Genomic DNA, 24,370 nt, shown 5'->3' on the forward strand with positions numbered 1-24,370 from the left:
TGAAAGTGGTATTTTACAAGCAGAGTACAAAGATCCCTCACCTTAGGGGTTTTAAGCATCAGTTCAACACTGCCAAAACCAACGTGTTAAAGACAAAAGACCTGTATGCATGTATAGAAGGACACTTTAATTGGCTTTTCTGCCTGCTGAATTTTAGACTTGGCTTATACTCTATTTATTACAGATTATATACAAATTTTTTTTTGGTTTTTCGAGACAGGTTTCCCTGTATTGTTTTGGAGGCTGTCCTGGAACTCGCTCTGTAGACCAGGCTGGCCTCAAACTCAGAGATCCGCCTGCCTCTGCCTCTCAAGTGCTGGCATTAAAGGCATGTGCCACCAATGCCCAGCCTACAAATTACTTTTTTAAGGCACATTTTCAAGACATTGCAGTCTACCAGAAACAGTCTGATAACTAACGCTTATAAATGTTAGAGGCATGCCTACAGTGGCAAACCACACTAGGCCAATGTAATCTAGACTTAACTTGGGATGGGTGCCCATCAAACGATGAGACCAACTTTTCCTGCTTGCCAGGAGAGTTCCCAGCTCCCTACGCATAACCCATTCTGGATTAGAGCATTCTTTTCAGGCGAGGTTGAGGAAAGGACGTCCTGTGACACCATTTCATCATGGAGGCTTCACAAACTGTGCTAGCTCCCTGGAGTTGTTGCTACTGTCCGTATTTAACTTGCAGATAACCATTAACTAAAGGTCAGCCAACAGGTTATAAACAGTAGCAGGGCCAGTGCATTGGACGGACTCTGGCAAGCTTTAAGGTCTTTTCTCTTTTCCTACAAAGTGACAAATGACCAAAGCCACAGACTTCTCACCGAGGCAGTAAAATCCCTTGGACGGAAGTGACAAATGACCAAAGCCACAGACTTCTCACCGAGGCAGTAAAACCACTTGAGCCTAGAAGATGACAGCAATCCAGGGGCACGTATGTCCAATCACCATCCCAGTGGCCTGGGACCTGAACTTGAACTTGGCTCAAGTGCTAGCGGGTGGCTTATCAGTACCACAGTGTACAGCACATTTGTCTGAACTAACCTGACCCTGACTGCAATGCCAGACCCTTCACTCTGCCCCCCCCCCTTCACTCAGCGGCAGGCAGTGGTCCTCTCTGACAGCTGTGAACATTCTGGAACAACCACTTACATTATATGGCAAGGCTCGTTTCTGTCTTTTAAACAGTACCCGTTTTCCCATTTCTTTTTGGTAGGAAATGCAGTTTTTATGTATTTTGATCCAGCATGTGTACTTTTAACTCCACACCAAGGCGCATCTAGAATTGTGGAAAGGGGAAAGAAGGTAGTAAGGAATTTACTTTTCTAAATCTATTTCACAAATAGTACACTAGTATATAACCTAAAATTATAAGCCATTATCTAACTTTCAAAATGGCGAAATTAATGCAACAGAAAACAGTTCTAGGAAAAGCATAATAGAAAGTTCCAAGCTGTCCTTGGAAAAAGGCTGGTTTTTCTCTATTTTATTTCCTTCCTAATGTGGCTAGCGTATGACATGCTTTGGGATGCGCGCGGTGGGGGAAGGGGGGCGGGGGACATGACGGCACGACATAAATGTACAAGAAGTATCTCTGAAGTGCTTCAGCATCTTAAGACTGCTCTGTGTCCCTTCTACTACATGTGAAAGCATGCTGTGTCTCATGGTATCTGCCTGAGATATTCCTGTGATCTTCCGAATGGCATTTCACTGTCAATAAGATCGCTTTATGACTGTCTGAGGAAATAAATCTCATTTCCCCAGAGTGACTCAGTCTACAGGCTTGATAAACAGCAATGCCCGAGTTACAGGCTCAGGTCAGAGTCCTGGCTTTTGAACCTGTTTAAAGAGATAACACTCTAAAGTCCTTACATTGAAACCTCTCATTTCAATTGCTAGTCTGTTTGTAAGGGCTATAGAATTAAGCCACTATAAAAGAGTCTCTCAAACCCTGATGTAAACTGCTTAGAGGACTCATTTCACTAAATATTCACAAATACACACTCAATTATCACAGATTCTGTCATCTTTTTTAAGTTTTGAGGTTTAGCCAAACTGAAAATAAAAATCTGTGTAACTACTTTTCCAATAATAATAACCTCCAAAAATCTATAAAAAAAAAAACAAAAAAATCATATATTGAGACTGAAACTAGAAGTTAAATGCCCTGTAATTTTTTAGGGGGGGTGCGGGGAGACACATTAGGGGTCAATATAAACTTGAATTTCTGCAAACATCCACTTACCTGTTTCAATCATTAGTTTTTCACTAGGTATCGACTTCAGAACTTCCAAGTTAGCTTCCGTTTTCAGTGAGCTTGAAAACAACATTTAAGACTATTTAGTGAATTTTTTTTTTTTTTTTGGTTTTTCGAGACAGGGTTTCTCTGTGGCTGTGGAGGCTGTCCTGGAACTAGCTCTTGTAGTCCAGGCTGGTCTTGAACTCACAGAGATCCTCCTGCCTCTGCCTCCCGAGTGCTGGGATTAAAGGTGTGCGCCACCACCGCCCGGCTTTAGTGAATAATTTTTAATAAGACACTTTAAAGTTATAAAACCACAAAGAATTTTGTTCTCAGTATATTTTAGAAAGAATACATTTTTATTTTTCAGAGCCCAGGTTATAGTCAACTTCAAATCTACCTCTATTTCTGTCCCTTTTGTGACATTTAAAAAACATTAGTTTTACTTAGTGTATAGGCACGCATGCACACCATGTGAATGTCACATATGTGGATAATCCCAGAGGCCAGCAATCCCTTGCACGACACCTGGTGTGTTATGGGGAACCGAACTTAGGTCCTTTGGAAGGGCAGCAGGTGCTCTTAACCTCTGAGCCACCTGTCCAGCCCCGTAACTTACTTTTGAACTTATCCTATAACAAAACTTAGGTACTTGTACCTTCACAACCTGTGGCCAAACTCCACTCCTTGAATGTGGCCTTGCTCAACACTTGCTTTGGAATAACGGGGTATCCAATGTGCCTTCTATGGTTAGAACAGGATGATGTGACGCCTGAGCAGCATCCCTGATAGCTACCTTTTCAACTAGGTGCCCAGAAAGAAAATGTGGCAGCCAGACCCAGCTCACCCAAGACCTATGAGTGGGAATGTAAATGCCTCTAACTTGCCAGCGAGTAATAGAATGATTGAGTAATCAATGTGATGAGAGGTACTGTCTTTGTATTATTTGTATGTAATCACAACTTCACTGGGAAGACATTTCTGTAACCAGCATTCTTCCCGCCAGCCTGGTCCTAGAGCTGCGTCAACCTCAAATAACACATAGAGGCTCTATTAGTTACAGTGCTGTTAGCCAATGTCCAGGGCTTCTCATTGGCTAGTTCTTAACTCATGACTACTAATGTATATTTCTATAAGGTCTTATCTTACCGAGGATGCCTGCCTCATTTGTCCTCTCTTCCCAGAATCACATGGCAACCCCTACTCTTGACTACATTTCCCAGAATCCTCAACTCCTAGTCCTACCTATCTTGCTTCCCTATTGGCCAACAGTGCTTTATTTATCAACCAATAAGACAAACATATACACAGAAGGACTTTCCCCCATCACATTTCAAAACAATTTTAGGTCCTTACCTAAGCTGAACACAACACACCCCTCATGCCCCTCCCCTGCCAAGTAAGCACAGCCTCCCCCACGCTGAATCCCGCCGCAGTGGTCACACTAACACATCACCCCATCCAAAGCCCAGGAGTTCATTCCTGGCTTGCCCTCTGTGGGAATGGCGTATCTCCTGCAGAGCACTTTCACTGTCAACAAGTGCTCTGTGTGTCCATCCCTTCCTTCTCCATCCCGGCAACCACTGATCTTCTTACTGCTCCTTGATAGTCACCTTACCCAACAGTTCTAGTGAAACTAGGAGACACCTGTCAGCCCAACTGATCGTAATTAAGGCAAATCATAAACGGAGAAACAATAAGCTTTTACTGCTAAGTGACTTAAATGTTGGAGGCCAGTGAGAGAGACTAGCAGACAGATTGCCCCCAGCAGTACCCAGAACTCGGTACCTGGAATGCTGAGCTGGGACAGGGAAAGGGAACTGAGATGGTCTGAAAAGACCGGGCAGAGAAACCATGAGGCGCGTGCGTGGGTTACCTGTGACTCGGGATAGGTGAAGGAGACACAAGTTAGAAGAGTTTGGGGACAGCCAGCACAGCCGAACAGGACCACAGCACTGCGGATGCAGAGTGAGCTGGTTCCCTCTTACCTCACTCTGCTCCAACACCACATTTAAAACCCTACCTGCTGTTCTAGCAAAGACCACACACAGGGCATCCTTCTAGAGAAAACCAGCCCAGACAAAGGTCTCTACAGAAGGACGCGTGGGAATCCAGCTGTCACTTGAGCTTGCTAGTTGACTGACAGACTCTCCTAGAGCTTCCAAAACATTGTTTGTGATGAGATTTCATGTAGACTAGGCTGGCCTCAAACTTGCCTTGTAACTGAGGCTAGCCCTTTAAATTCTTACTTCAACTCCTGGGTAGGCAGGGACCACTATGTTCAGCGGTTTTCTTTTTCTTTCCTAAGCATCAGAAGACTGCTTGGCATTTGAAGAAAGTTCCCATTATAAAAAAGACCAACCACATGAGGGACAGGACCAAGATGAAAGCGACAGAACAGTAAGATGTCTTCCGAGTACAATATCTTCAGACAGAAGGCACGCCATCTGTCAGGGATGGCGTATGAGAGAATGTTAGAGCTATAAGGAAAGCCGAAGTGGATTTCATCTTAAAAAGCTGAAAATAAAACAAGTTTTGGAAGGTGTGAAAGTAGAGATGGAAAGTTTAGAAAAGATAATACCAGTTACCAATTCTGAGATGTCCCAAAAAAGAAAGGATATTCCCAGAAGTGATTAAAAAATAAAACCAGTGAGGCTCCAGCTACAAGGCGCTAGTAAGAGAGTAACAAGATGAGTGACAGACATCTGTGAAATCCCACACAAACTAATCTACAGCCTGTCCAGGAAAAGCACAGTAGGTGACAGGCAAAGGACACAGTTCTGAATAGCAAGCAGCTGCCTCTGGCCCAGAGCCTGCTTCTGGAGAATCCAGAGCGGGTTCCCTTCCTCTGACTACCTGAGCACACTTTCAATGAGACAGACCTACTACTCATGAACACTTTCTCAGGAAGCAAGGAGTGTGTTCACCAAAGCAAACCGACACCATGATAGCTCCCAGCTGCGTGTCAGGACTCGAGGCTGAGGCAGGAGTAGCCGGGGTCCCCCTCACCCACACAGTTCACGGCAGCATGGACTACGTGGGAGTTCACGGCAGCATGGACTACGTGGGAGTTCACTCCGGAGCAGAGCAAAATGAACAAAACCCACACCAGAATGCACGCGAGCCTGAGAAGTTCACAGAAGAGGAACCAACAAACCAACTAAATAGGCTCCCTCATGGAAAACCAAATAAGACATTTGTATGGCGCTACAGCAAGTGCCAGGAAGCCTCAGCTTATCTTGTCTGGTGGAACAGTGGCTCAGTATGTAGCCCTGGCTAGCCTCCGACTCACAATCCTCCTGCTTCGGCCTCCCGGGAGCTGAGATTATAGGCCCATGCCGTTGTGCCTGGCTGGGCTTCACGTTTGGAAATGAAGGAAATAAAAATATGAGGCCAGTTACTCCAAGAAAACAAAAGTGTCCCATGAAGAGAAGGTGGTCACAGAGACAGTGACAACCCCAGAAAGCCCTGAGTCCTGAAATGACGCTGGGCAGGAGACCCGGAACACCGAGACTGGGAGAGAGCAGTAGCCGCCCCGTTTTTGGTATGCTTGTTAACATGTGCGTATGTCTGCTTGACTGTCAACTGACAAATTAGCCATCTCCTAGGAAAGAACCACCCTGAGCTCTACAGGAAGGAGCAGCGCCACCATCCTGTCTCCCTAAGACTTTACACCCAATGTCACCAGCGACCATCGGAAGGGCGCCACTGGCATCTGAGAGAAAACGAGGCCAGGACCTTGCCGTCCTGGCTGATGAGGCTGTTTGAAGTTCAGTGTGGAGTTACGGAGCCAGAGGACAGGTCCTCACACTTGGGGTAATTGTACACCTGTTTCCTAACTCTGCGGCCTACAGAAACATACAATGACTGTCACAGAATACTCGTTCCCCGGGGCCAACATGTGTGCCTTATGGAAAAGGCTGTGAATGTCCGTCTACGAGACGCGTAGGCAACCTGAGGACAGACTGGATGTCTAAGGCAGGTCAGCGGCTGACCACAACAGTTGTTCCCAGGGTGGGGGTACAGCGGAGCAGCATGTGACGTTTGAGCGCTGCCTGTAATAACAACCTACATTTCTTACACAAGCCGTTACTAAACTCTCAGACAAGATCAATGCAGGGCATACAAACGCTAATAAATAAATCTGCTGAAATACAAATCGGTAAACAAAAACGTCTGAGAACTTACCAACCGTTAAAGCCTATGTAAAGGTCCAAGTCAATCAAAGCGGCCGCTGCCTCCTTTGTGCCATCAAATGAATGCACCTAGGGATATGTGTGTGTGATTACAACAGTCTTTTTTTTTAAATTTATTTATTTATGACAGATACAGTTTGTCTACATGCCAGAAGAGGGCATGCACCAGATTGAATTGTAGATGGCTGTGAGCCACCATGTGGTTGCTGGGAATTGAACTCAGGACTTCTGGAAGAGCAGTCAGTGCTCTTAACCTCTGAGCCATCTCTCCAGCCCCTGATTACAACAGCCTTAACGTCCACAACAGCACCGACAAACGTTCTAAAGAAAGCAGAAGTCTATGCAAAGGTTTGGATTCCCAGGGCACATACAATCAATGTTTTTCTTTCAAACCAGACGGTAATCACAGCCTCTCATCACTTCCAGTATCACAAAGCAAGGCGTTAGCTGCCTCAGGATTCTCTGCAGCTGCCCGGGGTGTGTCTACATCACCCTCTGTGCAGACTCGGGAAAGGAGCCCCACTCCACAGGAGGAGGAAGGGTCTGGGATGCTCATTTAAAATATAGTGAAATCCCACCACTCTGCTAGAGGATAGTTGGTTTTTAGAGGAGACAAGGTTAATCATTAGGAGGGAGGGTGTTGCTTTTAAATATCAACTGTGGGCCCGGAAGGATGACTCAGCAGATCTGAGTTCAATTCCTAGCACTCACCTGGAGTCCCAGCTCCAGGGGATCCGATGCCCTCTTCTGGCCTCATTGAGATCTCTCTCTCTCTCTGTCTCTGTCTGTCTCTCTCTGTGTGTGTGTGTGTGTGTGTGTCTGTGAGTGTATAGAAAAATGTAAATGAAAACGACATTATCCACACCAGCTATGCAGGAGAAAGGGCTGACAGCTCCCTCTTCTGCTTTAGTGTAGTAGGTAACAGAAAGCAGTAACTGACAGTAACACTCCTTCACAAATGAAGTCAGGTCACCACTGTCTGTGGAGAACATGCTCTCGGCTGTGTTACACAGCTGCCTTCGAGATTTGATCTTCCCTCAGCATTTCCAGTGAACTAAAATAATAAGATCTTCTGGTAATACAAAGCATAATTTAAAATGTGGTTTCTTATAAGTCAGTTCAGTGCACTTGTTGTGAATGCCTTATTTGGCAATTTCTTTTATTAAAGGCAGACATTTCGGCTGGCTTTGCTGTTCCTGGTATTGACTTTTTGAAGTTGTAGACTCATCCCAGTAAAGTTTTACTTGGAAATGAAGGGAATGAGTGAGAAGTGGAGTCTAGAAATTACAATAATGCTGTCAGTAATGCCCAGGGCATTAATTAAAACCCTTCTCAATTCCTAAGTACAGGCCCTGAGGGAAAATTAAAGAGCACAGACTAGTGACTACAGAGTAACACCGACAGGAAGGACACACCCCTCTCACTGGGGTACGCAACGTCAAGCAGAGGAAAGCCCTGAAAACCACGAGGGTCGGCAAGATGGCACTCTTGAGTGAAGGTGCTAAGCCCTGACGACCAAACTTCAATTCCTGAGAACCAACTCGTGTGTCGTGCGAGCTGTCTCTGATCGCCACATAAACACCACAACACGTGTATGTACATGTCCACACACACATGAAATGTAATAAAAACTGTAAGTGTGTTCCTTAAAGTTTCAAAACACTGTAGGTAAAAGGGTCCAAGTGAAGCCAGGCCATGCAAATGCTTGGGTTAGGTCCTAGCTCCTTGACTGGCACAGTGGAACTGTGTTTTAAATTCTTAAGTGACAACCTGTACCCAAGAGATGATCACTGAATCTCTTGAAATTGTATTAGAAATTTTGTATGTGTGAGCAGTTTTTTTAAGGCAGATTATCTACTGGAGCCTATGATCCAAAATGATCAGAAATCGCTATCAGAGATGCCCAGCCAAGAGATAGCTGAGAATATTTATGGGGAATGTCTCTAGAGTAATGACTGAGCTGGGTGGTGGTGGCACACTCCTTTAATTCCAGCACTTGGGAGGCAGAGAGAGGCGGATCTCTGTGAGTTTGAGGCCAGCCTGGTCTACAGAGCGAGTTCCAGGACAGCCAGGGCTACACAGAGAAACCCTGTCGGAAAAAACTAAAGAAAATAAAGAGTGCACAGGGATAGAATTGTACACTCACATTTGTTCTTGTAAGTAGAATTTCTACTCATTCTTGTACTTTAACAAAAGAAGTACAATAAAATTGAGATTTGTCTATAGATCGTCTGGCCCATAAATCCAATAGTAAATTTACATGTCTTCCAACCTAGAGACTCAATAACATTACTTCTGATATCTGAATTACCAAAGCAACCTTAACACAAAGACATACTTGTAAATCCCATACTTAAAACAGCCATTTATACTTACCACGCCACCCACACACCGGTCTCTATTTCTTCTCATTATGTCTGTGAATTAAAAAAGAAGGACTTTAAACTATTTTAGCCTAACTGCTGACCAGCTCTCAGACTGTAATGATATTTTACTTTTCACTCACCCAGAAACTCAGCATGTGAGTTTCGACAATGAAGAAACATTGGTAGTTGTGTCTGTTCTGACAGTTCAAATTGTTTCTCGAAATATCTGCACAATGCAAAAAAAAAAAAAAATCCACACTAAAAATTTTATTTTAGCATGACACATATATCAAACAAGTTTTAACTAAGGGGATTTTATTATCTAGAAGTGGAGATAGAAAGACAGTGAATTCAGATATAAAAAGCATCAGGTTCTTGTCTGCCACACGGGCCACTTCATTTACTAGGACTGCAAACACAGTGTCCGCAGGCCTCTGCATCTGAAACTGATACTCTGCCTTTGTTCCGGTCTCTAAATCACCTTCTCAGATCTGCTGGGTTAGGGTAAGCAAAAGCAATTTTGCCTCAGTTAAAGCGAGGGCATTTTGCAGGTTAGGAAACATAAAAACTTAAGATGATTCAGAGTTAGTGGGCTGGGGACAGAGCCCGATGGGTGGAGTCCTCGCCCAGAGTGCACGGAGCCTGGCATGAAACCGAGTGCAGCAGCTCAGGTCTGTTCTCTGGGAGACGGAGACAGATGACAATCACAGTTTAAGCTGATCTTCAGCTACCGAGTTAGTGTGAGGCCAACCTGGGCCACATGAAACCGGTTTCAAAACAAATCCCCAGGAATTAACTAGCTCCCTCTTCCACAGTCACTAAAGTGGCACCCGTGCTCTGTCTGTCACTGTCTAAATGTGACCATGCAGGTGGCTCCAGCTATCCAACAAGCAATGATCTCTCCAAGGTGCTCATTATGCTCAACTCCAGGGCTCAGTCACATGGCCAAGTCACTATCTTACAGAGCTAAACAGTTTAGGAAGTAGCTTTCTGTCACAGAATGGACAAATGTATAATTCATTAGGATCACAGAAACCCAGACAGTGTACCCAGAGAATTTTATTTAAGCCAAGAGAAAGAAAGCCCTGAGTTCAAGCTGGATAGGTACCGTTAAGAGGTCATGTGGTATGTGTATGGAGCGCGGGGGGAGTCTGCAGAAATGGCTCAGTGGTTAAGAACACTGGATGCTTTTTCAGGACACAGGCTCACAACCATATGTAACCCCAGTTCCAGGGGGTCTGATACCCTCTTCTGGTCCTTGCCAATACCGCACACACATATGCAGGCAAGACACTCATAGACATAAAAACAAATGTTTAAAGGGGCTGGTGAGGCGACTCGGCGGGCAGACAAGGGCATGTGCTACATGACAACCATGATGACCATGATGACCACAACGACCATGATGACCACAACAACCATGACGACGGAAGGCTGACACCAAGTTCAATCCGCAGGACACACACCAAAGCAGAACACAGAGAAGCAAGGCCCTTGTGCATGCCGTGGTACGGCTGCTCCCTCACAGAAATAAAACCATCCCGAAAAAGAAAACTCCCACGTGGCAAGACAAAGTAAAACCCCTGACAGTACAAACAGGATAACAGGTACATAGCGTCAAATAACCAGTGCCCTTGAAGGGAAAACAGACAAAGCCATCCGCCAAGTGACTTAGTTATGGAGCAGGAACTAACAGCAGGCAAAGGCTTCCTGTTTATCTTACTTAACAGCTTGTTCCGGTTCATAAACGAAAATCATTCTGGATTTACATCTGCCCACTTTGTCAAAGCTCTCGTTACTCGGGTTGACTCACGGCTTTGACAGCGTGGGCCAACACTAAGGACGGAGCTTCCAAAGGGCATAGGAGGGGCGGCAGCTGTTACTAATCAGGACTGAGGCGCTCCAAAAGTCCAGTGTGTGACACTGTAGGTGGGACTCCTCTCCCAGCTGGCGGACAGCCTGGATGACATCAACCCTTCCAGGGTTGCCCAAGTACCCTGAATCATTTTGAAATCTTGTCTGATTCCTGTTTTTGTTTTTTTAAGATCTATCTAATATTAACATTTTAAATCCCTGAGAAAAATGCCCGGAGCAAGTTCCTGCTACTCAAGAGAACTGGGCCTACCATACAAAGAAAAAGATGGAACAGGGCAGGAAGTCAGGTTACTGCTAGGACTCGAAGACAACTTTCCATGACCAGAGCAAGCCTTTCCTTGTTTCCATTCTTTGCTTCACCCTCTTGTTCTTCTGGATGGAGAGATGACAGGTGGTCCTGTGGTTAGCACTGACTGCTCCTGCAGAGGACCTGCGTTCAGTTCCCAGCGCCCGCCCACCAGATGGATGACTCACTGTAACTGCAGCTGCAGGGGTCTGACACCTTTCCTAACTTCTTATGCACACACATGGACAGTTCAAAAACCCTCAACAGAGCCAAGGCTGGTATCTTCCTTTAGAAGCCATAATTACTGAGTACTCAATCTCGACCTGTCCGGGCATACACCGTGGGCTTGACCCATCATATACTGAAAAAGGACAGACAGTGGCATCCTAGTGCTAGCAATGAGGACACTGAGATGTATAAAGGAATAGACAGCCAGGGAACAGCGAGACTACCTCACACCTAAGGCCTGCTCACTGGACACTTTAACCCCATTACAGGTGCGTCTGCTTACCATTTCCCACACGCAATACCTACTGTGCTTTTAAAAAGGAAAACAGTTTCTAAAACAAATCAGACACTAGGCTAGTATTCCACATGCTACAAAAAAAGCCAGGTGGTGGCGCACGCTTTTAATCCCAGAACTCAGGAGGCAGAAGCAGGAGGATTTCAGTGAGTCTACCTAGGGAGTTCCAGGTAACCTGGGCTACAGGGAGACCCTACTACAGGGAGACCCTGTCTCCAAAACAAAAAGATAAATAAGGAAAGAGAGACAGAGGGAAGGAGGGTGGTGGGGAGGCAGGGAGGGAGAGAGCGAGGGAGGGAAGAAAAGACTGGAAAAGAAAAAGAAAGCACAGCTCAGGGGCCCGGAGAGGTGGCGGTGGCGAAATGTCTGCCAGGCCTTCATGTGCTCCTGAGTCTGATATCCAGAAACCACGTAAAAGAAGAGTCCCAGATCTCAGTTAGGAACCCTGTCTCAAAAACTAAGAAGGACAGCTCCTGAGGAATGACACCCAGCATTGACATCTGGCTTGCTATGCACACACATGCATGTACGTACATGTACATGTGAGCACACAAAGAATAGACCAGGATCTAAATTTTCCCAGCAATAAGTCCCACAGCAAAAATCAAACTACAACCCTCTTATCCATCCAGGAAAGAGAGATGCCCAGAGACCTGAAGGGAGAGAGCAGCTGCGTGCCTGCGACACACTGGAAGACACTGTCTGTGTCTCCAATACACTTAGTAAGTACACAGACACTGATGCACACAGAAGAGGTTAGCCTATGCCAGGGGAGGGCAAGGTGGGACAAGGGTCCCTGGGTATCTGTCTCCTTGACAATAATCCAAATGAGGTTATTACATCTACAGACATCTTTAAATCTCAAGTTAAAAACTGCCAAGCTATCTTATCAGTATTTTCTCCTCAGTTTATTCTTATCTTAATCTTTTTTGAAAAGAGCTGTATCGTGCTATTAACTTAGCAAAGACATCCCAGATTCCCCTAACAAGGCAATCTGTCATCTTCTATCCATACACTTTTCTGTTTTTAGTGTATATACTAGCACTTACCAGCCTACTACAATTATTTATGGACTCTCTTGTCTATAAAGGCCAAAGAACTAAGTCTTAATCTTACCATACTGAAGAGTTACCCAGCAATCATTCACAGAATAGAGTGAGATCGACTCTATTACAGACACTTGGATGTGTGTTCTATACCCTGCTACACATTCTAACACTGACTGATGATGGGAGTTATCCAGAGACGTAAATAGAACCTAAACTGTCAATACTTTCATGGAGCCAAGATCTGGTCTGCAGTATGTAGGTGGCATTCGAGAATCACTTTTAACCTGTTCTAGAAGAAAAGCCATAAGGGCAAGATAACCTATGGACTCTGCAACAGCACTTTTCATGGTACAGTCTGTGGCTCAGAAAGTTCACCCTGGCCCAGGCAGATGCTAGAGTGGAGGAATGGCCTACACAGGTTTCTGTCCAGTGTGAGTCTGTGACCTTTTCAGGTTAGGTGAATTGATCACACGGTGTTCAAGAGACAGATCTCATAGCATTGCTAACATTCTTGGCAGGTGTAACGTGAAAAGTCCCCAGGTCATCACATGAGGTGTCCCCCCAATCAAATGACAAAGTTATTCATTAAGAGGTAATCTGATCCAGATTCTTCTTCTTCATGCATAAGAAACTACAATGGTCCAAGGTAGATGACTGAACACAAATATATCTCTTGTCACCGCTACTGAAAAGTCTGTATGATATAAAACGCATCTCTTTGTTTTACCATTTAAATCAAACCCAATGGTTGATCAGTTGGGCATTATTAATTACATGCAAAGATAAGTGGACTTTGTTTCGCTTAACTGTTGATTTATGCTAGGAAAGCAAACACGCCTTGATATCTAACCCTACATGCCCAATTGATGTAACCATTCTTAGGAGTTTACAACTGTTTCTAAAATCAACAAATTCCTCACTTGAGCTGAGTTTCTTTGGGACAAAACTGCAGGCGGTCAAAATCTGTAAAAGACAAAGAAGAGTCATTACTCAGGATTTGGACGTAACAAGCAGTTATTTTCAAAGAAACGCTGAGTATCAAGGGAAGCACTTACCAAGTCCACACTCCCCTATTGCTACAACTTTCCCCTTGTTGTTCTGAGCAAGGTCCAGCAGTCCTGCTAAGTAATGCTCAGGGTTGTTCTTTACAAACTCATCGCATCTCGTGGGGTGACATCCAACTGTACTGAAAAACATGTCTAATGGAAAAACCACATCCTAGGGTTATTTTCAGAATGTTGTTCCTGTTATTGGCTAACAAGTGAAACAGATAATTTCAACTTATGTTTGGTAGCTATAAATAATTCAAACTTCCAGAATTATGTACATTAATCAAACAAGAATTTCTGACTATGTTAAAAGTGGAATGTGCATATAAAAACTGCCTTCATGTATTAATAAGATTGTCAATTCAACTCTTTCCAAGGCTGATCATTTATCAAGCACCTTAGAATAGAAAGTGAAATGATTTCTTAAAATATCATCATCTAATTTTATCTTTTTTTAAATATGGAATGACTCATGAATTTGCATGTCATTATTTTTTAAAAGATTTTATTTATTATGTATACAACATTCTGCCTTCACCTGTATCTGCAGGCCAGAAAAGGGCACGAGATCTCATTACAGAGGGTTGGGAGCCACCATGTGGTTGCTGGGAATTAACTCAGGACCTCTGGAAGAGCAGTCAGTGCTCTTAACCTCCAAGCCACCTCTCTAGGCCCTAAGAGTGACGTATTATATTATTACTTAAACAAGTCTGAGTCACAAAGTAAATGTTCAATAACGATTCTCTACAATCTAAAAGACTTTAAATAAAAGCGATTCATATCAAACATTAAAACATGCACATCAAATTCTATGCCAGAATTATTTGAAGATAAATTATATATGTGGTAACTTTACCCTACTGAAGTAACAATCTTTGGTAGGTACTACAGGATTTTAGCAAACATCTGATACACCAGAGAGTAAACTTGGTCATCGCAGCCATGCTCCACTGAAGTCACCTCTAGAGTCAGGGCTCGCAGTGTCTGCACCTTAGGCAGTTCCCAGAAAGACTCCTCACAACCATTAATAACATTTTGGTTAGGAAAAGTAATAAGAGGTACCATGTGTTTGTGCCAACTGCAGAGCATCTTTACTGTCTTGTAGACTCCCACCCGTGATCATAAACTGAAACGCAAGAAGGAGAGAAGCTGACTTCCGGGACCAGCAACGGCTCCCCAGACACCTCCCGCCAATCACTAAGAGCGCTCCACTCATCCTCCCCCCTCCCCTCCCCTCCCTCTACACCCCTCCTCAGTCTCTAACAGAGTGCTACCTGACTCCCATCCACACGCCCTCCCACAGGCTTCCTGTGTTAGACAGTAATGTGCATTCACGCATTTGCTTCCACTGGACCCCAAGCTTCCCGAGGACACGATTTATAGGTTATAGAAGACGGAACAGACAAAGACCTGCAAATTCAAAATTCTGTTCACTGAAATCAACGATCATGTAATTGTTGGTTAATTTAAGGAGTCTCCAGTATGAGCTGGGAACTTCCAGGAGGTCAAAACCGCTTTTGACAGAATACAACAGGCTTCTCGTCTTTTTCAGTCTTATTCAATCTCAAGGGTACAGGAAGGCTGCCCAGATGCTACTGATGTACAGTATTTCAACAGACTGACCCGAGAAATGACATGCAAATGCAGTGGTCTTAGTCATTCAGAGATGGCACAATGTAACATAATCCTTTGCTGCTAAGGTTTGTTCAGATAATCGGCATTTCTTATTAAAATAACACTGTCTATGTTATAGTTTACCATATTCTAAAATGAGTTGATATTTAAAATATTTCTGCTTTAATCCCTAATATAACATATATATAGTATGTACAACCCACATAAATGTTTTTTAGAGGATCCGCCATAATACTAAAGAAAGCAGAAGGGTTCGAAGACTAAAAACTGACACATTAATGTAGTGACAATTCTCTGTAAAGGGAAGGTGTGGCTCTTGAGAAGTCAGCACACTGCAGAAAGCCACTGGAGCCACTTGGGGTTAGGGCGCCATCCTTTTTTTTTTTTTTTTTTGGTTTTTCGAGACAGGGTTTCTCTGTGGCTTTGGAAGCTGTCCTGGAACTCACTTTGTAGTCCAGGCTGGCCTCGAACTCACAAAGATCCGCCTGCCTCTGCCTCCCCAGTGCTAGGATTAAAGGCGTGCGCCACCAACACCCGGCTTAGGGCGTCATCTTTGCTAATCTGTCAGACAACATCTACAGAGCCCAGTGCCAAGTGACTACCAAGGCAGTGTGTTCAAGGTGCAGTTTTCTAAAGGGTGCTTACTTTTAAAACATACTGCAAAGTCTCTCTAAGCTAAAGTAAAGAATCCCTTGTAGGTGCACACGGAAGAGAACGCACACAAAACAAAGGTGGGATTGCACATGAAGAAAAGAAACTGTCACACAGCAGCTGAGACCATTAGGGTGACCAGCCACTGAGCGCCCACACAGGGAATACACAGTCATGATTAAAATCTCAAATGTCCATAGAACATAGGACTTAAGAAATAGTAAGGGGGCTGGAGAGATGGCTCAGAGGTTAAGAGCACTGTTTGCTCTTCCAGAGGTCCTGAGTTCAATTCCCAGCAACTACATGGTGGCTCACAACCATCTGTAATGAGATCTGGTGCCCTCTTCTGATGTGTAGATGTAAATGGAGGCAGGGTATTGTGTTTGTAATAAATAAACAAATCTTAAAAAAAAAAGAAATATTTAGGGTATCAGGAAAAGTATTCTTTACTAACCTTATCTAATTCTTTAAAACTAGGCCGGCTGTCACATATAGATCTTCAATTCTGTAGGACAGTTTCTACTCAGATCTATGTCTGCTACCTACACCTTCTCTAAAAAGCCTACAAACGGAAGGGCAAGCCTAGGCCATGGTCTCCTCTCCCAGTGTACAATGTTCCTGATCTGGCAGTGGCAATGTCACCACATACACTGTGAAGAGGTGTCCATCTCGGTATTTTCTGTGGCCCAAATAACAACTGTGATGTCACCACGTACACCATGAAGACGTGTCCATCTCAGTATTTTCTGTGGCCCACATAACAACTGTGATGTCACCACGTACACCATGAAGACGTGTCCATCTCAGTATTTTCTGTGGCCCACATAACAACTGTGATGTCACCACGTACACCATGAAGACGTGTCCATCTCAGTATTTTCTGTGGCCCATATAACAACTGTGATGTCACCACGTACACCATGAAGACGTGTCCATCTCAGTATTTTCTGTTACCCACATAACAACTGTGATGTCACCACGTACACCATGAAGATGTGTCCATCTCAGTATTTTCTGTGGCCCAAATAACAACTGTGATGTCACCACATACACCATGAAGATGTGTCCATCTCAGTATTTTCTGTGGCCCAAATAACAACTGTGATGTCACCACGTACACCATGAAGATGTGTCCACCTCGGTATTTTCTGTGACCCACATAACAACTATCTTAGATACTTTTAAGAAATTCCTTTTCTATGGATGAGAAAACTGAAATCTAGACTATTCCAAGTCTCAAAGCTGGGAGGGAAGAAGTTGGGACTGGAAGCCAAGTGTATGACGCCAAAACCATGTTTCTAATCACCACAACTGCGGGGAAGGAACTGGAAAGTCCCAGTGCAATCCACCCGTTCCTTGTTTCTGCCTATGGTCTACACGAGTGTGTGTGTGTGTGTGTGTGTGTGTGTGTGTGTGCGTGCGCTCCACTAGAAACGGGTACAGTTCTCCTGCTGACATGGGGATACTTCAGTATCTACAGAAGAGCATTACACACAAATGATTTATCACAAGGGAGGGAACAAATGATGAAGAGTTCATATACCTTTGGTCCTTTCTAATTATTTTGAATAATCGATATAATTGTAGGGTTAGAGACTGCAGAATTTAACTAATTGTGTCCCGTTTTAGGTTTGAGGGTGTTTAACTTGGAAACAATAGTTACAAAGTGAATGGACACCATGCTGTGGAATATAACTCTGTAGCTTGTGTGTGTTACAAAGTCTGGTGTTTGTACAACTAATTTAGGGAAACAATGGAATATAACTCTATAGTGTGTGTGTCGTGCATAGTCTGGTGTTTGTACAACTAATTTATGGAAACACTAAGTGTGTGCCATTGACTTTCTCTTTACTCTGCAGCATTTTAACTAAAATTTATTTTAGAAACAAAGAAATCCAACAAAAACAAATTTCAGATGTTACCTTTTTAACACCAATCTGGATAGCTCTCTCTATTACATCTTGTAAGTCATCTGTGGAAGAAAAATCACACATTAAAACTTAGTAAACATATACAGAGATATTATCTATAATTTTTCTCTCAAAGTAACAATGCATAAAAAATAATCATGTACTAAAACACAGCCAAATCAGTGCTATTTAGTTGTAATATAGTAAAACTAGAGTTGCAAAAACTTACAAAAGTATAAAAAAGAAACTGAATAATTAATATATATATATATATATATATTTTGTTTTTTTGTTTTTTTGAGACAGGGTTTCTCTGTAGCTTTGGAGGCTGTCCTGGAACTCGCTTGGTAGTCCAGGCTGGTCTCGAATTTACAGAGATCCGCCTGCCTCTGCCTCCTGAGTGCTGGGATTAAAGGCGTGCGCCACCAATGCCCGGCCTGAATAATTAATAATTTAACTATACTTTTATTTTTGATCAAAAATGAGATAATGGAAGAACTCAGGAGGTCCAAATTAAAGATAAACTTAATGACTACAAATCAACTGATGTGCTGTGTATCTGAAATTTGTATTTGTGTGTATATGAGAGAGTGTGAGCGTGTGTGTGCCTGTGTGCCCACACATGTTTATAGGGTAGCGGGCAACACTGTGTCTTCCTCTAACACTGTGTATATCTTGAGACCCTCACTGAACCTGGAGCTCACTGTTTCAGATGGCCTGGCTAGCCAACAAGCCCCCAGGATCCGCAAAATAAAATATAAAAACTCCATTATTAATTTCATATTTAAGTAGCACAGTAAATGTAAATAGGATCAATTACTGTTACTTCTAAAGTAGCTACAAAATTTGAGACAAAAACACCTTAGCTAATTTATACTCATATGGCACCTCGGTTGGCTAGATTATACACTGCAGAACTGTAGGAGTGATAACTGACCAGTACATATGATGTCAGAAACACATACACAAGCGCACATGCATACATACGTGCAACGGCAAAGCATGAAATCTAAGTGCTATTAGGACTGCAGGCTGTAATTTACTCAGTAGTTACTTCATTATGTAAGTAACATAAAATCCCATCCAAACGTCTAAATGAAGCTAAGGTTTGTGGTGAGACCTGAGAAAACACTTGTTCTCTTGTTCCGAGTGACAGGAGCATCGTCTGTGTTCAGGAAAGCCACCCACCCTCTCCTAAAGAACACAGCACGGTCGGTTTCTGACTTGGCTTACACTGCACGGCGGTCTCTCTTCTGCAAGTACAAAGCCCACATTCCTGTCTGCACACACATAATGAGCTCTGGCAGGCTTCTCAAGCAGAGTGCAGACACGTCTGCGGCAGACATCCTGCTTTTAAAATGTGGCGTCACCGCCACTTCCTGCTTAGTCACCTCCAGCTAACCAACTAGGCCTCAGCCATGAACTTGTATGTGGGAGACCATGCCTAGTGACATGGCACTCATCTAAGCCTGTATCTGTCCCTGGCTTGTATTCTCAGGAGGGGAAAATGAACTTAGGTGATAACAAACAGCTTGCTTCTGGTGAGACCTACGCTTAATCTTTAGAACAACTATCTGGTCCCTCCTATATGCTAGGTCTCTAAGTGGAGACACAGGGAAGGGGAGAAAGGGATAAGACAGCAGAACACCTTTCTTCTGTTACCGTTTGTCCTGGGCTGGAAGATGCGTTCTTCCTTTCTAAAAGGTTTATTTTTTAATTGTGTGTGGGGGAGTAATATGTCTGTGTGTGGGTATGTGTCTGTATGTGGCTATGTGGTTGTATGTGTGTATCTGCTTATATGCTTATATGTGGCTGTTTGTCTGTATGTGTCTGTGTGTCAGTATGTGGTTATGTGTCTGCAAGTGGGTATGTGTATGTATATGTTTATGTGTGGATATGTGTGTATGTGTATATCTGTATGTGTGCATGTGTGTGTGTGTGTGTCTGTATGTGTGTATGTGACTATGTGTCTGCATGTGGCTATGTGGTTGTATGTGGTTATGTGTCTGCATGTGGCTGTGTATATGCGTGTGTGTGTGTGTCTGTATGTGTGTGTATGTGACTATGTGTGTGTGTGACTATGTGCACATGAATGCACATGCTCTCAGATGCCAGCAGAGGGCTTCTGGGGCTTGGGGGCTGGGCTTACAGGCAGCTGTGAGCTGCCCAGTGTAGGCGTGGGTGCTGGGAACTGGACTGGGGTCCTCTGCAAGGGTGTTAAGTGTTCTTAACTACGGGGCCGCCTAGAGCCCCTGAAAATACTTAAGAACATGACACACTGGTGCTCACAGGAGGGAACTGTTAGGTTGCATGCTCTGTTGTTCAGGACATGGTTTACCAACACGATTTGTTTGACTTTATTGTTTTACCTGACATACAACGATGGATTTTGTTTTCAAACAAGTTCTCACCGTGCAGCCCAGGCTGGCCTCAAACTTGCTCTCCTCTTTCCTCTACCTGAGTGCTGCGCTTTTATCAGGTACCCAGAGTTCTTTAATGTTTCCATTTTAAGAGTGGAATTTCAAGATATAGTTTGTCTTCATAGAAGTCACCTCAGTAAAAGGGACATTTACCTTGATGCTTCTGCACCCCCCTGTAAATTCCTCTGAACATGGGGTCTGTCAGGTTGATACCAATATCTGGAGAAAGCAAAAGCAAAACATAATCACTAAGAGCATTTACCTGAAACATCTCTAAATAAGCTTTTCATTCACACCTTCATTTATCCAAACGATATCAATGGGCTGGCCGCTTGTCATCACTACTATGATAAATGTGTGGGACACAGAAACACAGATGTGATTTCTACTCTCTAGAGACTTATGGAGAAGTAACAAGGCAGACCTAGTCACAGGAAATGATGGAGCATTCGGATGAACGCCAGAGGGACAGGAAAGCTCATTGGGGATAGAATTAAAATACGTCATATACACATATGAAACTGTCAATAAGTAACATTTTCTAAAATACTAAGAACATAATATTAAAACATTTAGTATGGGACACAGACAAGGAAGTCTACCATAGAGTTTGGTGGCAGGCTCAGAAGGGGGTCACAGAAAGAAATAACCTGGAACTGTATGTCACAGATGAGTTAGTGTGGTTTGGATGAAAACCGCCCCCATAGGCTCCGTTGGTGGAACTGTCTGGGAAGGACAAGCAGGCATGGCCTTGAGGAGGAGGAGGTGTGTCACTAGGGATGGATTTCAGGTTTCAAAAGCCCATGCCACCCCCCAGACAGCGTTCTCCGTTATTTGGGGAGAACATGTGAGCTCTCAGCTAGTGATCCTGAGCCGAGCCTGCCTGTCTGCCGCTGTGTTCCCCGCCGTGACGGTGGGTGACTCCCTCTGGAACTGTAAGCCCCGATAAATCTTGTCTTTTCTAAGCTGCCCTGGCCATGGTGCCTTTTCACAGCAACAGAAACGTGACTAAGCCTCCGAGGTTTCAGGGTAGGAAACGGTTCTTTAGGAGGGTAAAGCTTTCCCAGCTGCTGAAGAGAAGCACAGGAAGGGTCTAGCAAGAAAGGCTAAATCCAGTGTGGCACGCACTAGTGTTTAAAAATACTGGGTTCAGCAGGATGCCTGATGGTTTTTAATCAAAGGGGCAAGATTCGCACTGAAGACACTCATTCTGGCACACTGGGAGTTGAGATCTGAAGAGAGCCTAAGAGCTGAAGGCAAAGGGCATTCTAAGCACAGGTGAGTGTGGAGTGTGTGTGTATGTGTGTGCGTGTGTTGTGTGAGTGTGTGTATATGTGCGTGTGTACATGTGTGTATGTGTGTGTGTGTGAGTGTACATGTGTGTGTGCGCACAGGGCAGGGACTCTCAGGGAGAAACTCCGCCACACCTCACTGCTCTCAGCCCCGCTTCTCACACCTTCCAATCGACAATGTCTGGATACATCTTGGGGTGTCGCACATGACAGGGATGCTGCTGGCATCTACAGCGGAGGCTGTGACTGCTGCGAATACGCCATGGTGACAGAATTGTCCAACCCACCACACCAGTGGTGCTCTTGGTAAAGCTTGTAAAAGGACAAGCTGAGTAAGGTGAGAAATCCTGCCCTCAGCTCCTGGCAGCCGCAGCTGCCTAGCAGAGATCGCCACACTCCTGGCTTCTGCCAAACGTCAGGCTCTTATGTTCTCTCCTGGCTTACGCCAAGCTGCACCTGAGGATGACAGACCTTGAGAGGCGAACAGGGGTTTGGAGAACCAAGAGGAAACAAAGAGAGAATCCTAGGCATCTGAACCAGAAAGAAAGACACTACAGAATATTACAAATATGTGTGCATCAGCATGCCAACAGAGATGGATGAGGTTATGAATCCCTCCTCCACAGGAGGGTCACTTTGATACAAATACTGTGATAGAAACGGGATACTATGATAGCATTACCTTGTAGGAGGGCTAGTCTGGTACAAACACCATCTAACACACAAATCCATGCCTCAAATACAGTAGGTTTATGGAATGCCAGAGCTCACAGGAAGAAAATCAGGTAAAGAAGACAAGCTCAGAATGAAGCAGGGAGGAAACAGTCCTTTCCATCTAAATCCTGCCTTCGGGTTTGGTCTACAGTTACTAGTCACCATCCAACACCAACGATTAAAAAACAAAAATAGCCTTTATCACTTTTAGCCTTTTCTAGCTCATTTCATTTTTTTTAACCAGTGTTTTAAAAATTCATTAAGATATGTTTATTAAGGTATTTGTTTGTGACACCCATTAATGAAAGCGAAGGGGACATTATTTGAGAGGGATTATTGCAATGAGGCTTTGCTTTGTTTAGGTTTGGCTTTTTAAATCGGACACACTACTTGGCCCAGACTAGCCTCAGACTTGTGAGGATACCTCTGCCCGTGTGTAGCAAGGCTGGGGCAGAGACATGGCCACAACACCTGGCTATGATGAAGGTTCCGCAGGAGAGATCAGGTGCAAACCGCAAAACAGGGCTAAGTAGAGATTTGGAGCCAAGGGTAGGGGATCATTGGGTAAGCTTCTAACGGCCATTGGGTATGAGGAAGGAGTCTAACTGAACTCAACTGGACTCACCCTGCTGAGGGTGGACCCCAGTGACAGGAGTACTGAGGGTGAGGGGTGAGGAACTGGAGGGGATACACACCAGGGTGAGGCTTGTCACTAAACTGACTCGCTATGAATCTTGGTAAAACTGAACCTCTGAACCACAAGCTCAATGTTGGGGTCCGGTCAAGAGGCCAATTCAAGGACAGTGAGGCTCCAGTTTCTTCAAGGAAGTCTTCTTCATCAGTAAAGGGATCAATACTTTCCCTTCTCACATAAATACCTGTACTGGCTGGTTTTGTGTGTCAACTTGACAGAGCTAGAGTCATCAGAGAGGAAGGAGCCTCAGCTGAGGAATTGCCTCCGTGAGCTCCAGGTATAAGGCGTTCTCTCAATTAGTAACTAATGGGGGAGGGTACAGTCCAAGGTGGGTGGTGGCATTCCTGGGTTCTACAACAGGCTGAGCGAGTCAGAGGAAGCAAGCCAGTGAGCAGCTCCCCTCCATGGCCTCTGCATCAGCTCCTGCCTCCAGGTTCCTGCCCTGTTGAGTTCCTGTCCTGACTTCCCTCAGTGATGAGCAGCATTGCTGAAGTGTGAGCTGACTAAACCCTTCCCTCCCCAACTTGATCTTGGTACCAGTGTAGTGGGCTATTTCTGTGACAGACATGACCATGTCTGGGGAGGACTGGGAAGGACTTTGGAACTTTGGGCTAGAAGAGCCATTGAGTGTTGAGAGCTCAGTGGGCTGTTCTGTGGGATCTGGAAGATAAGAACGTTGAGGGTAGTGCAGACAATGGAGGCCTGGCTTGTGGGGTTTCAGAGGGAAGTTGAAAGACTCCATCAGGGCCATTTGTTATTTTGAATTCAGATCTTGTAGTTCGGTGAGCTGGGATGAAGAATCAGCTGTGATTACCAAGATACCAGAACTACTAAAGCGAAACTTTGCTGTGCTGGGATGCTTGATGCTGGTCGGCTGGAGCTAAGAAGTTAAGGAGAGACCAGCATCCCTGTGATGAAATCTTCTGGGAAGCGTCTTCTCCACAGAGAAGCTATGCTCCAGAGGTGGTCCCGGTTGTGCTTTGTGCTGGCAGCAGGACTTGGTAATGTGTAGGAGTCACCAGGTGGTACTAGTTTTGAAGACAACCAGGAAGTATGAGCCAAATAAATCCTTTCCTCCCCAACCTGCTTTTTTGTCACCGTATTTTGTCACAGCAATAGAAACCCTAGACAACCCCCCCCCCACAACTCTAATTGAAGAGAACTGACGCCGGGCGGTGGTGGCGCACGCCTTTAATCCCAGCACTCGGGAGGCAGAGGCAGGCGGATCTCTGTGAGTTCGAGGCCGGGCTGGACCGACAGCCTCAAAAACAATACAGAGAAACCCTGTTTCGTAAAAAAAAAAAAAAAAAAAAAAAAGAGAGAAAGAGAGAGACCTGAAGATTAACTGGAAGCTCGGCTTAGGAAGCCATCTTCAACTTGTCCCAATCCTAGGCAGAGCAGATCTCAGATATTCTACAATGCCCACCCTGAGGCAGAGGGCAGGTTGACCCCAGGTGATTTAC

General features: G+C 44.5%; 1 protein-coding gene and 1 long non-coding RNA gene across 6 annotated transcripts in view; one reads left to right on the top strand and one right to left on the bottom strand.

The window, feature by feature from the left end:
- Positions 1–24,370, bottom strand: part of Tatdn1 (TatD DNase domain containing 1) — a 32,483-nt gene that overhangs the window by 2,621 nt on the left and 5,492 nt on the right. For 2 of the 5 annotated variants that reach the window (XM_040730432.1, XM_040730431.1), the window contains exons 2-11: positions 20,361–20,426; positions 17,800–17,849; positions 14,654–14,717; positions 13,598–13,741; positions 13,463–13,505; positions 8,950–9,035; positions 8,820–8,860; positions 6,436–6,512; positions 2,254–2,324; positions 1,161–1,287 (exon numbers count right to left, since the gene is read on the bottom strand). In XM_040730432.1, coding sequence (XP_040586366.1) covers positions 1,161–1,287; positions 2,254–2,324; positions 6,436–6,512; positions 8,820–8,860; positions 8,950–9,035; positions 13,463–13,505; positions 13,598–13,741; positions 14,654–14,717; positions 17,800–17,849; positions 20,361–20,400 — 743 coding nt within the window. In that variant the 5' untranslated portion in view covers positions 20,401–20,426. Of the gene's footprint in view, positions 1–1,160; positions 1,288–2,253; positions 2,325–6,435; positions 6,513–8,819; positions 8,861–8,949; positions 9,036–10,532; positions 10,896–10,934; positions 13,424–13,462; positions 13,506–13,597; positions 13,742–14,653; positions 14,718–17,799; positions 17,850–20,360; positions 20,427–24,370 lie in introns of those variants that run through there. The other 3 variants (XM_040730433.1, XM_040730435.1, XM_040730434.1) reach the window with 3 other exon arrangements.
- Positions 23,352–23,991, top strand: LOC110343287. The gene is made up of 2 exons (XR_002385529.2): positions 23,352–23,401; positions 23,677–23,991. It is a non-coding gene; the product is annotated as an uncharacterized LOC110343287 (long non-coding RNA).

Source organism: Mesocricetus auratus, unplaced genomic scaffold (assembly GCF_017639785.1).
Source record: "Mesocricetus auratus isolate SY011 unplaced genomic scaffold, BCM_Maur_2.0 Super-Scaffold_100023, whole genome shotgun sequence".
Classification (NCBI taxonomy): domain Eukaryota; kingdom Metazoa; phylum Chordata; class Mammalia; order Rodentia; family Cricetidae; genus Mesocricetus; species Mesocricetus auratus.